This window comes from Spinacia oleracea, chromosome 6 (genome assembly GCF_020520425.1).
Source record: "Spinacia oleracea cultivar Varoflay chromosome 6, BTI_SOV_V1, whole genome shotgun sequence".
NCBI lineage: Eukaryota > Viridiplantae > Streptophyta > Magnoliopsida > Caryophyllales > Amaranthaceae > Spinacia > Spinacia oleracea.
The window spans coordinates 19,468,799-19,480,400 of record NC_079492.1 but is presented as its reverse complement, the minus strand read 5'-3'; the positions used below and the strand labels follow the sequence as shown (position 1 = coordinate 19,480,400).

Below are 11,602 nucleotides of genomic sequence, written 5' to 3'. Positions count from 1 at the left end.
TAATCTAATCTAATATATAAAATTTGGTATATAAAAAGAAGTTTAATTAAACATAAAAATTTAATAGAATCCGTGCACACACGGGCTAAAATCTAGTATATATATAAAGGAGGCATATTTGGTGAAATATTTGAGCGCCACATAGGATTACTAATGGTTTGGACCAATGAAAAATAAGATTTCTAATTTATTTTTGAATTAAAAAAAATCAACTCCATCTAAAATCAAACACTCTAACAATTAAAAAATAAATCTAAAATAAAATTCATCCAAACTCAAACACAAATATAAAATTCAATTTAAAATCGAACATGTAAAAGAATCTAATGGTTTCGGCCAATGAAAAATAATATTTCAAAATTAATTTTGAATTAAAAAAGTCGAGTGTCACGTAGATAGATGATTAAGTGTCACGTAGATATTTTTATTAATTAATTATTAATATTACGCATATACAATTTCATCCAAAAACAAACACTCTCATAATAATAATAAAAAATCTAAAATGAAATTCAATGCAAAATGAAAAACTAATCTAATCTAATATATAAAAGTGGAATATACATATGATTATTTTTAAACATAACAATTTAATAGAATCCGCATCGCACGGGCTAAAATCTAGTATACACATATAAAGGAGGCATATTTGCTGAAATATTAGAGCGCCACGTAGGATTAGTAATGCTTTCGGCCAATGAAAAATAAGATTTCTGATTAATAAGAAGTTTTTCCGTCGTTGAAAGATCAACGCCTCAATCAAACAAAATTTATAGAACCACTAGACTAACACACTATATGAACTATAGTGGCAAGTAAAGGGATTGTCCCAAAGAAACGATGGTTCTCGAGTTTAAACTTCAAGCTAATTCGAACAAGAGGTTTGATTTGAATTATCACTATCAAGCTAAACTAACAATTAAACTAGATTGAATCAAGGAAGGGAAACGTTAGGGAGTTGGGGATAGTCAAGGGAAATCGGGGGAAATGAACTACCATCTAGTAATCATGAATAATGCAATGAAATAGAGCATAGGGGAATGAAAACTAATGACGTACTCGCCACCTCTCGGATAGAGCACGCGAAGCAACCTAGCCTATAGAAAAGCTTTCGCATAGTCCTAAGCTAGATTAGCTTGCGTATAATAGGAACTATCATTCACTTGCATGAATTAGGCTCACAATGTCTTGCCAAACCTAAATCATACATTCCAATCTAATTCAATCAACTAGCATTTGCAACTACTACTCAATTGATCATGGAAAATCCTAGCACTAAATCAATTTAATCACATCAATCATTCATCAATCAAATCATCAAGTTCTCCTAATTAAGCCCCTAAATTCTCCCCTTTTCCCTAACCTAAATCTACTCACTAGCCATTCTAGAAATCAAGAAATCCATTAATTCTACAATAGCAAGCATGAAATTGAAGGATTAGGAAGAGAGAATCTAAGAGTAGAACAATCAATTGAACAATCAACAAGAGAATTAAAGATCAAAGTAACTAAAGTAAAATCAAGAAGAATTCAAGAATTGAAGGAATTATAGAACAATCAACAATCACAACAAAAGCAAGAATTAAGAAATTGAATTGAATTGCACAAAATTAGAAGAAGAGTTTAGAGAATTACAAATTGATGCTTCAAAGGAGGAGAGTTTCTCTCTCTAGAAATGCTGAAAAACTAACTTTGAGAATCTAAAATTGTCAACTAAAATTCTACCCTTAACAAAATAAACGAAAAATCAATTTATAAGTTTCCCCAAATAGAAGCCAAAATTCGAATAAGAGCAGCCCGCGCAGCCATTCGGTCGCACAGACCCTTTGTGCGACCGAACGTAAAAGAACCGTTCGAGCAAACACTGGGACCTGTGCGAGCGAAGGGAGCGAAGAACACTTCCTTCGTCATGTGCGACCGAACGAAGAACCCTGTTCGGTCGAATGGGGTTTCTTTGGTTCATAATTCCTCTGCAGCATGATTCGCTCGAACGAAAGGCCTTGTGTGGGCGCACAACTCTTGTGCGGTCGAGTAGAGAGCCTTGTGCGGTCGCATCCCAAATTAGAGACATTCTGATTCCAAAAATCAATCATGTGCGACCGAACAACAGAGCGCGTTCGATCGCACAAAACCTGTGCTGTCGAGTAGTAGGCTCTGGGTCGCATCCCAAATTAGAGACATTCTGACTCCAAAAATCAATCTTGTGGGACCGAACAACAGAGAACGTTCGATCGCACAGAACTGGATATTCCTTGTGCCCATTTGCACTCCTCTGTTCGGGCGCACAAACCATCACTCGATCGCACAAGCCCTGTTTTGGCTTGATTTTACTTGTTTTCCATCACTTTTCATCATAATCACCTATAAAGCACAAGATGGAACGAAACTTATATAATTCACACAAAAAGCTATAAAAGTATAAAAAAAGTATAAAAACTAACATAAAATCCTAAGCTAAGAGCGACATAAATGTCGCTCATCAAACTCCCCCAAGCTAAGCGTTTGCTAGTCTCTAGCAAACTAAACTCAACTAGGAAAGAATGAGCAACTATTAGAATCCTAAAAACTGACAAACACAAAAAACCAGCAAATCTAATCAAGGCAAGACTAAAAATGAAAAGCACTAACCAAGAAAAGAAAGAAAGAAAAGAAGAAGAAAAGAAAAGAGAAGAAAAGAAATTAAACTTCAAAATCCAAGATAGGGCCTTTATTATGGAACGAGTATAAAAGAACATTAACATTACCAATCAAATAAATGAGTACACGGTAACTAATGTCCTAAATCGAGTGAAAGATTCAAGTGCCAAGCAAAGCGAACTAAGGGTGAACACTAATCAATTCCCCTTCAACCGAGCATACCACGTCAAATCTCTAGATCTTTTCCACCCTTGAGAGTAGCGTCTCGAGACACCGCGAAGGCGACGGAGAAAATAAGATAGGCTACCCGACATCTTAGCATGAAAATCCCATTCCATAAACTTGACCAAATCCTCCCTCCACCGACAATGACTCAACTCAAAAGGGTCAAGAGGACTTTTTAGGGTGTAACGTAGGCTAGGGGTAAGGTGTGGAACAAATTTGGTAATTTGGTTCTCATACCTAAAGTGAAGCGCAATAATAGAACTCAACTCAAGCAAAACGAACCAAATACAAACTCATACCACTTATTTGTGGTACCCCCAAGCTTATTCAACAACAATTCTAAACTACAACTCTTTTTGCACTTTTCTTGATTTGATTTTCTCTTTTTTTTTGCGTTTCAATTGAAACTTTTCTCATGCCTTGTTTTTCTCTATTTTTGGCTTTTTCAAAAACTATTAATTCTCATTTTTGCTTTTGCATCATTTATTCACTATATACAACACATTTCCCTAACTTTGCCATTCATACCAATAAACATCATTCCTCAAATATGCATAATCATTCAAAACTATCTGATACGGTTATGGATGAAAGTGATAGTCTTATGCTAGCAATTGGAACCAAAACTGATTTGGGTTCAATGGCTCATTTTGTGTGCATGGTGACTTGGATTGAGTGAGCTCGTTATATGGTCCTTATTATCAAGGTGGTACGTTAATCAAACTGGTCCGTTTAATCACATTGGTCCGCTTGTTTAAACAGATTGTACGCACTTATTATTTTTAATTTCTTTGGTTAAAGTCGGTTTAATAAAGGGATATTTGTTTAAATCCCCAATTTAAATTTAGTCATTACTTAGCTTTGATTATTGCTGTTTGTAAGGAGAGTTTTAAGCCTTTGTAACCTCCAATTTAGTGACTGAATTAGGAGGCTTTAGAGCTTGTAACTGCCAGTTTTAAAGGCTCTTAAATGGCTCTTAATTAGCCGTTTAAAGCTCTTGTAGCTGTTGGTTTTTGGCTATTTATGTCAGCTTCTTGATTGGAATAAACAACCAACTGGATGATTAAAACACTTGTTTGTTACATTTCGAATTATAGTTTATAATTCAGCTTTTTTTCTTTGTTTTGGACGCGTTTCCTATTTAAAGAACTGATTCTGAGTCAATAGGTCTTGTCTTGCATTCACGATCAACGAGTTAAAGGTCTAGCTTGTTAATCAACTATCCTTGTTTATCCAACGAGTTTTTAAACTTGATGACATCTTGGTGTATAGTAGGAACGAAGAGGAGCATCTGATTCATTTGAGGGATGTTTTTGAAACACTTAGAGCTCAAAGACTCTATGGGAAGCTAGAGAAGTGTTCATTCCTTGTTGACAATGTTGTATTCTTGGGCTATGTGGTTTCGAAAGATGGAGTGTCCATGGATCAGTCCAAGATCGAGGCTATCAAATCGTGGCCTAATCCTAAAACTATAAGTGAGGTGCGTTCATTTCATGGTCTTGCTTCATTTTATAGACGTTTCATTCGTGATTTCAGTACTATTACTAGTCCTATCACTAGTTGCTTGAAGAAAGGTGCTTTTGTATGGGAGAGGACGCTCAAAAGGCGTTTGATGTGATTAAAGAGCGTTTGTGTGCTGCTCCTATTTTGGCGCTGCCAGATTTCTCTCAACCTTTTGAGGTCGAGTGTGATGCTAGAGGATTGGGGATTGGTGCTGTTTTGATCCAAGGTAAGCGTCCCATAGCTTATTTTTCGGAAAAGTTAGGGGGTGCTCGTTTGAATTATTGCACTTATGATAAAGAGTTCTATGCCATTGTTAGAGCTTTGGATCATTGGAGTCATTATTTGCGTTCTAGCCACTTTGTTTTGCATTCTGATCATGAATCTTTGAAGTATATTAATGGGCAACAAAAATTGAGCCCAAGGCATGCTAAATGGGTTGAGTTCTTGCAATCTTTTCATTTTTCTTCGAAATACAAAGATGGTAAAAGCAATGTGGTGGCTGATGCATTATCACGAAGGTACACTTTGCTTGCTACACTTGATGTTCGTTTGTTGGGGTTTGAAACCTTAAAAGATTATTATCATGATGATGGTGATTTTGGAGTTGCATTCGAGAAATGTGCAGTTGGTGCTTATGGGGAGTACATGTTGCAAGATGGGTTTCTTTTCAAAGGTAATCGCCTTTGTATTCCTAAGCATTCAATTCGTGAGTTACTAGTGCGTGAGGCTCATGGTGGAGGATTGGCTGGTCACTTTGGCATAGCCAAGACCTTGGAAATATTGAGAGAACATTTCTTTTGGCCTAAAATGTTAGGTGATGTAACGAACATTGTGAATAAATGTGTGACTTGTCATATGGCCAAGAGTTCTTTCAAACCCGGTTTATACTCACCTTTGCCGGTTCCAGTTCGCCCTTGGGAAGATGTATCCATGGATTTTATAGTGGCTTTGCCTCGTACTCAAAGAGGTAAGGATGCTATTATGGTCGTGGTGGATAGATTTTCAAAAATGGCTCACTTCGTTGCTTGTCACAAAACGGATGATGCTTGTAATGTGGCTGATTTGTATTATAAGGAGATTGTTCGTTTGCATGGAATTCCAAAGACAATTGTTTCTGATCGAGATTCCAAGTTCTTGAGTTACTTTTGGAATACAATGTGGAGAAAGGTGGGAACCAAGTTGTTGTTTAGCACTTCACATCACCCTCAAACTGATGGGCAAACAGAGGTGACAAATCGAACCTTGGGAACGCTATTGAGAGGGTTGGTAAGTAAAACGCAAAAGGATTGGGATGTCAAGCTTGCTCACGCTGAATTTGCTTATAATCGGTCTCCTACTTATGCTACTGGTCATTCTCCATTTGAGGTAGTATATGGGATTAATCCATACTTGCCCTTGGATTTAATTCCATTACCAAAAGATGAGTTGGTTCACAAGGATGCCGATGCTAAGTTAAAGTCTATGATGAAACTGCACCAACAAGTTCGTGAGCGAATTGAAGCTATTAATGCCTCTTATAAACAGAAATCAAATAAGAATCGCAAACCGAGGTTGTTTGAAGAAGGTGATTTGGTTTGGGTTCATTTAAGGAAAGAGCGTTTTCCAAGCAAACGCAAGAACAAGCTTATGCCTAGGGCTGAAGGTCCTTACAAGGTAGTTGCACGTGTGAATGATAATGCTTACAAGATTGAGCTTCCGGGAGACTATGGTGTCCATGCTACTTTCAATGTAGGTGATCTTTCACCTTATCTTGATGATGATGGCCTTGCTGAATTGAGGTCAATTCCTTTTAAAGGGGGAGGGGATGATATGGTTATGGATGAAAGTGATAGTCTTATGCTAGCAATTGGAACCAAAACTGATTTGGGTTCAATGGCTCATTTTGTGTGCATTGTGACTTGGATTGAGTGAGCTCGTTATATGGTCCTTATTATCAAGGTGGTACGTTAATCAAACTGGTCCGTTTAATCACATTGGTCCGCTTGTTTAAACAGATTGTACGCACTTATTATTTTTAATTTCTTTGGTTAAAGTCGGTTTAATAAAGGGATATTTGTTTAAATCCCCAATTTAAATTCAGTCATTACTTAGCTTTGATTATTGCTGTTTGTAAGGAGAGTTTTAAGCCTTTGTAACCTCCAATTTAGTGACTGAATTAGGAGGCTTTAGAGCTTGTAACTGCCAGTTTTAAAGGCTCTTAAATGGCTCTTAATTAGCCGTTTAAAGCTCTTGTAGCTGTTGGTTTTTGGCTATTTATAGTCAGCTTCTTGATTGGAATAAACAACCAACTGGATGATTAAAACACTTGTTTGTTACATTTCCAATTATAGTTTATAATTCAGCTTTTTTTCTTTGTTTTGGACGCGTTTCCTATTCAAAGAACTGATTGTGAGTCAATAGGTCTTGTCTTGCATTCACGATCAACGAGTTAAAGGTCTAGCGTGTTAATCAACTATCCTTGTTTATACAACGAGTTTTTAAACTCGTATCACTATCAAGCATCATAACACTAAGCTTCACTATCACTTCTAAGGGTGGAAACAAAACAAAGGCTATTAGGCTTGTATTGTGCTCATAAGAAATGAAGGGTCAAGGCTCAAATGGCTAGCAAGGGGGAAAATGCAAACAAAAACATATGAGAAAAATAGAAAATAAAGTCCTAAACTAAAAAGAAAAATAGTCACCGAAAGAAATGCCTCTATCGTCCCCTAAAGTAGTTCGATCGCGGTCTCGGGAAGGAAATAGTCAAATTCGGGAAGTAAGAAAGTCAATGCCAAGGATCCATGCCACTCAAAATATATGAATATGTGTTTGGGCTAATTTGAACATGAACCTCACATGGGAGCAAATACTACTCTCTCCGGTTTCAAATCACTAGAGAGATCGACACCATCTTACCACAAGCCAAGGGTTCAAGACGCATGCTACCCAAAGTTCTAACCAACTTCCTTAACACCAAATCCTAAATTCGACTCAAGACATTAAAAACCGTGTAAACATCTACCAAATGGGAATAAAAGCATTCTAGTCAACAAGTTCCAATTTTATTTGCCCAAATCAAGAATACTGCCTAAGAAAACCTAGAAAAACTTGCCTTGACAAAAGAAAAGGGGAAAAAAAAGAAAAAGAAAGAAAAGGGAAGAGAATAAGAAAACACACCAAAAAGGAAAACTAAACAAACGAAAAGAAAAGAAACTAAAATCAAACTAAAATCAAACTAAAAACAAAGAAACTAACATATACAAGTGCAAATAATGGTATGGTTTCCAAGACATGAGCATCACAAATAGGCAACTACACAACAAAACTCCCCCCAAGCTAGAAATAGGCCATGTCCTCAAGGCCTAAAACTAAGCAAGGAGGGGCACAGCTACCCATCCAACCAAATGCCCCATATGCAAGATGCCCGTCCCAAAGAATGCATGTGAGATAGAAGGATATTACCGGAAATGTCGTGGGAGCAAGTCCCGCAAAGAACCGGTAAAAACCGAACAAACTCACCAAAATATCGACGAACAAGGCATAGGTGGAAAGTGGGAACCCACATCAACGAAACCAATCCACAAGGAACACTCAAAAACAATCAAGAAAAAATGTTAGTAGACAAGGCCAAATGGCCAAAACAAACACAAAACAAGCAAAAACTCATCATCATATATACAACCACATGAAGTGGCAAGAAGATCACACCAACAAACATCAAACACTCCCCATAGCAAACCCCGACCCTGCATTTCTCCCCCAAGCTAATCACAAGCATCCCATCACATCAAGATGGGGGAGAAATGGAGTGAACTCTAAGAAGAAGGGCCCGCGGCATGCCCTTTACCCTTTGCATCATAAATCCTCCAATGTTCATCCCGCTCAAGACGATAAGCACGAGCCGCGTCATCGGTGAACGGGGTGAAAATGTAGGTGGGGTCCACATCGGGACCCGAAGCGTCGGTATATGGCCGCCAACCATATTCGGGCACAAGGGGGTAGTTGCCATGGGGTGGCTCTCCTCGGGGGCCATCCCAACCACCCATATATCCCCTAGGCCACCCGGTGAAATCCTCGGGCCACTCACTAGGCCGATCCACCAGTGGGGTAATGGGATACATAGGGTCACCACGGTAGTCACTACCGCCCATCATAGTATAGTCATAGGGCGGAAAGGAGGGGGGAGTGACACCGGGTTGGGATGGACCCGTCCAATACGGGTAGGTGGGTGTACGCTCCTCATTCCAACTAGGGATGGGCCCTTGTTGGGGAGGGTGGTAAGGGTAGTTGACATAGGGGGCAAAGTCCCCTTTGTCAACATGAAAGTCGTACACCCGCCTACCGTAGTAGGACGAGTCAAAATCGGGAAATCCCCCGTGCGGCTCCCTTGAGGAGCAAGAGAAGCCAAGACACGTGCTTGGTCCTCTTGCTCTTGCAAGATAGTCGCAAGGGTGGATTGCAAACCCGTCATGTCAAAAGGAGAGGAGAGAGGTATATTACCCACATTCGGAGGAGGACTAGGGGACCGAGGAGGAGCTTGAGTAGGCTCAATTCCACCACATTATCACCATCCTCATCTTCTACAAGGTTCTTCCGAGCCGAGGAGAGGAACTCCAATGTCAACCTTTTATAGGTTGGGGCACTCATCTTTGCGAACTCTTCCCACCCTAGGCCCTTGATCAACTTGTCAACCTCGGCCTCGACCCCCAAGCTACGAACACTCTCCCGATGGAAGAACTTGGTGGGCTTAATTGTCCTCTTGGAAAGGAGCTCAAAGAAATCCCAAGATCGTTGCTCGGCGAACTCAATTCCGTAGGTTTCCATGTTTGGCGGGGTTGGTGCCTTCCTCTTTGATGAAGAGGTGGTCGCGGCCGCGGTGGGGTTCTTCTTTGCGCGCTTTGGTGCCATTGAGATGAGTTGAAGCTAAGCAAAAAAAATCTACAAAACAAAGAGAAACAAACCAAGACACACAAAGAAGAGTAAACTAAGTTAGTTCACAATCTAGGAAAAACAAACAACTACAAGAGCTAAGGGTAAACTATCTCCATCAATTCTTCAACAAGCTCCAAACATTACACCAACTTCTCAACAAGCATGAATGAACCACACTACTCCACACTAACAACCACAATCAATCAACCAACACTTCCACAAACAAGTATAATCAAAGTAACCCAAAATCTCACAAATCGTCTCAAAAAGTCTAGAGGTTAAATGGAACAAGGAATCATACATGCATAGCTCATCTAGACAATTAAAGATCAATCACAATACAAACATGCATCGACAAACACCCAAAAATCAAAAATTTCAGAAAAAATCAAAAACAATATGAACATGGTGAAAATGGAATGAAACACAAGAATTAAGGGAAAGAAATCATCACCACAAGCAAAGGAAGCGGTCTAGGATCGATCCCAAGTAGCCTCAAGAGTTCTAATTCACCACACACACACTTATGACCAATTTCACAAAAACCCTAGAAATTGGGGATTTTGCAAAAATCTGAAAATTTGGGGATTTTGGGGGTTGGGATGAATGAGATTGAGTGTATTTGATGAATGGGAAGTGAAATATGTGAAGGGAAGTGAATGAATTTGACGAGGAGTAGTAGTAGTAAGTGAGAGAAGAGAGCAATGGAGAGGAGAGTATGAGATGAGAGTCGAAGAAATGAAGAAGAAATGGGGGGGGGGGGGGGGCTCGCGATTTTTTCAAATTAAAGACTTCAGAGACAGCTCCGCCAGTCTGTGCGATCGAACAGAAAAAGTCGTTCGGTCGCACAGACTTGTGCGATCGAATTTTCAACACTGTGCGATCGTTTTCCAAAAACTGGCCATTCTGCCTCAAAAACCATTTTTGTGCGATTGAACAAGGAATCTTGTTCGGTCGCACAAAACATGATTTTGCAAATATCTCACAAGCTTCCCCTTTAAATCGAAAATGAAGCTAATTAATGGAAAATAATGCACAAAATCAAATAAAAACTAAAACTAGGAGTTAGACAACCGGGTTGCCTCCCGGGTAGCGCTCGTTTAGCTTAACGAATCCCCCCAAAGCTCATGGGGGACAAGCACAACAAACCTCGGGTCAACACTAGTCAACAAACCTTTCTTGGCCTCCTTGGGCACAAACAACTTACCCAAACCACCACTTAATGAGTGGGGACCAAACCAAGCCCTTTTAGGCATAGGATTGCCTTGCTTGGACTTCTTGCTCATACACCTCTTACCATTAGATGCCGGATTGAGACTTTACATCATCAAGATCCATCCCGAATGTGTCAGGAATGGTAATGACGTCATCATAGGGATCACCTTGCACAAAGGAGCTCCCGTGCATATCCTTTTTCACCTTCCTATCAATCTCAAAATCACACTTAAGAACACAAGGATTGTTAGAAGCAATAGCACAAGAATGATTGTGCTCAACACAATCAAGAGTGTCAACTTTCATACAACTTTTCATCTTAGAGCAACAATGTTCATCAATTGCAAGATTGAAACTAGCCTTGGCGTCTCCCGCTCTCAAGGTGATTAGTCCTCCTTGCACATCGATAAGAGCACCCGCGGTGGCCAAAAATGGCCTCCCCAAGATAATGGGGGTATGGGCATCCTCATCAATGTCCAAGACGACGAAGTCCACAAGGAAAGTAAGCTCGCCAACAACTAGGGGAACATCCTCAACCTTGCCAATAGGGTACTTGACCGAACGGTCGGCAAGTTGCAAGGTGATGTTGGTTGGGACAAGATCACCAACTTTAAGCTTGGCAAACACCAAATAAGGTAGTATACTAACGCTAGCACCCAAATCACACAAGGCATTGATTATTTCAAGCTCCTTAATAGCACAAGGGATAGAAAAACTTCCCGGGTCTTTGAGTTTGGGTGGCGTTTTGTTAAGAATGATAGCACTACAATTTTCGGTGAGGTTCACCGTCTCCTTTACGTCAAAATCTCGCTTCCCACTCAAGATTTCCTTAAGAAATCTCGTGTAGGTTGGCATTTGTTTCAACGCATCCGTAAAGGGGATAGTGACATACATTTGTCGAAGAATCACAAGAAATTTTGAGAATTGCACATCTAGCTTGTGTCTATCAAATCTTTGGGGATAGGGGGGAGGAGGAGTTGGGAGAGGAGGAAGAGGAGTCTCCTTCGACTTATCACCATCACTCATGTCGTCGACATGAGACTTCTCTTCCGCATCATCACGGTCCGAGGACTCATTTCCCATAGAACTCTCACCCCTAGAGCTAGGA

At 39.7% G+C, this 11,602-nt stretch overlaps 1 protein-coding gene across 1 annotated transcript; it reads right to left on the bottom strand.

Annotated features, from left to right (window-relative positions):
* Window positions 1–10,578: 10,578 nt before the first annotated feature.
* Window positions 10,579–11,388, bottom strand: LOC130462985 (uncharacterized). Its single transcript, XM_056831992.1, has one exon. It carries the CDS (start codon window positions 11,386–11,388, stop codon window positions 10,579–10,581), a length of 810 nt encoding a protein of 269 aa, XP_056687970.1.
* Window positions 11,389–11,602: the final 214 nt, after the last annotated feature.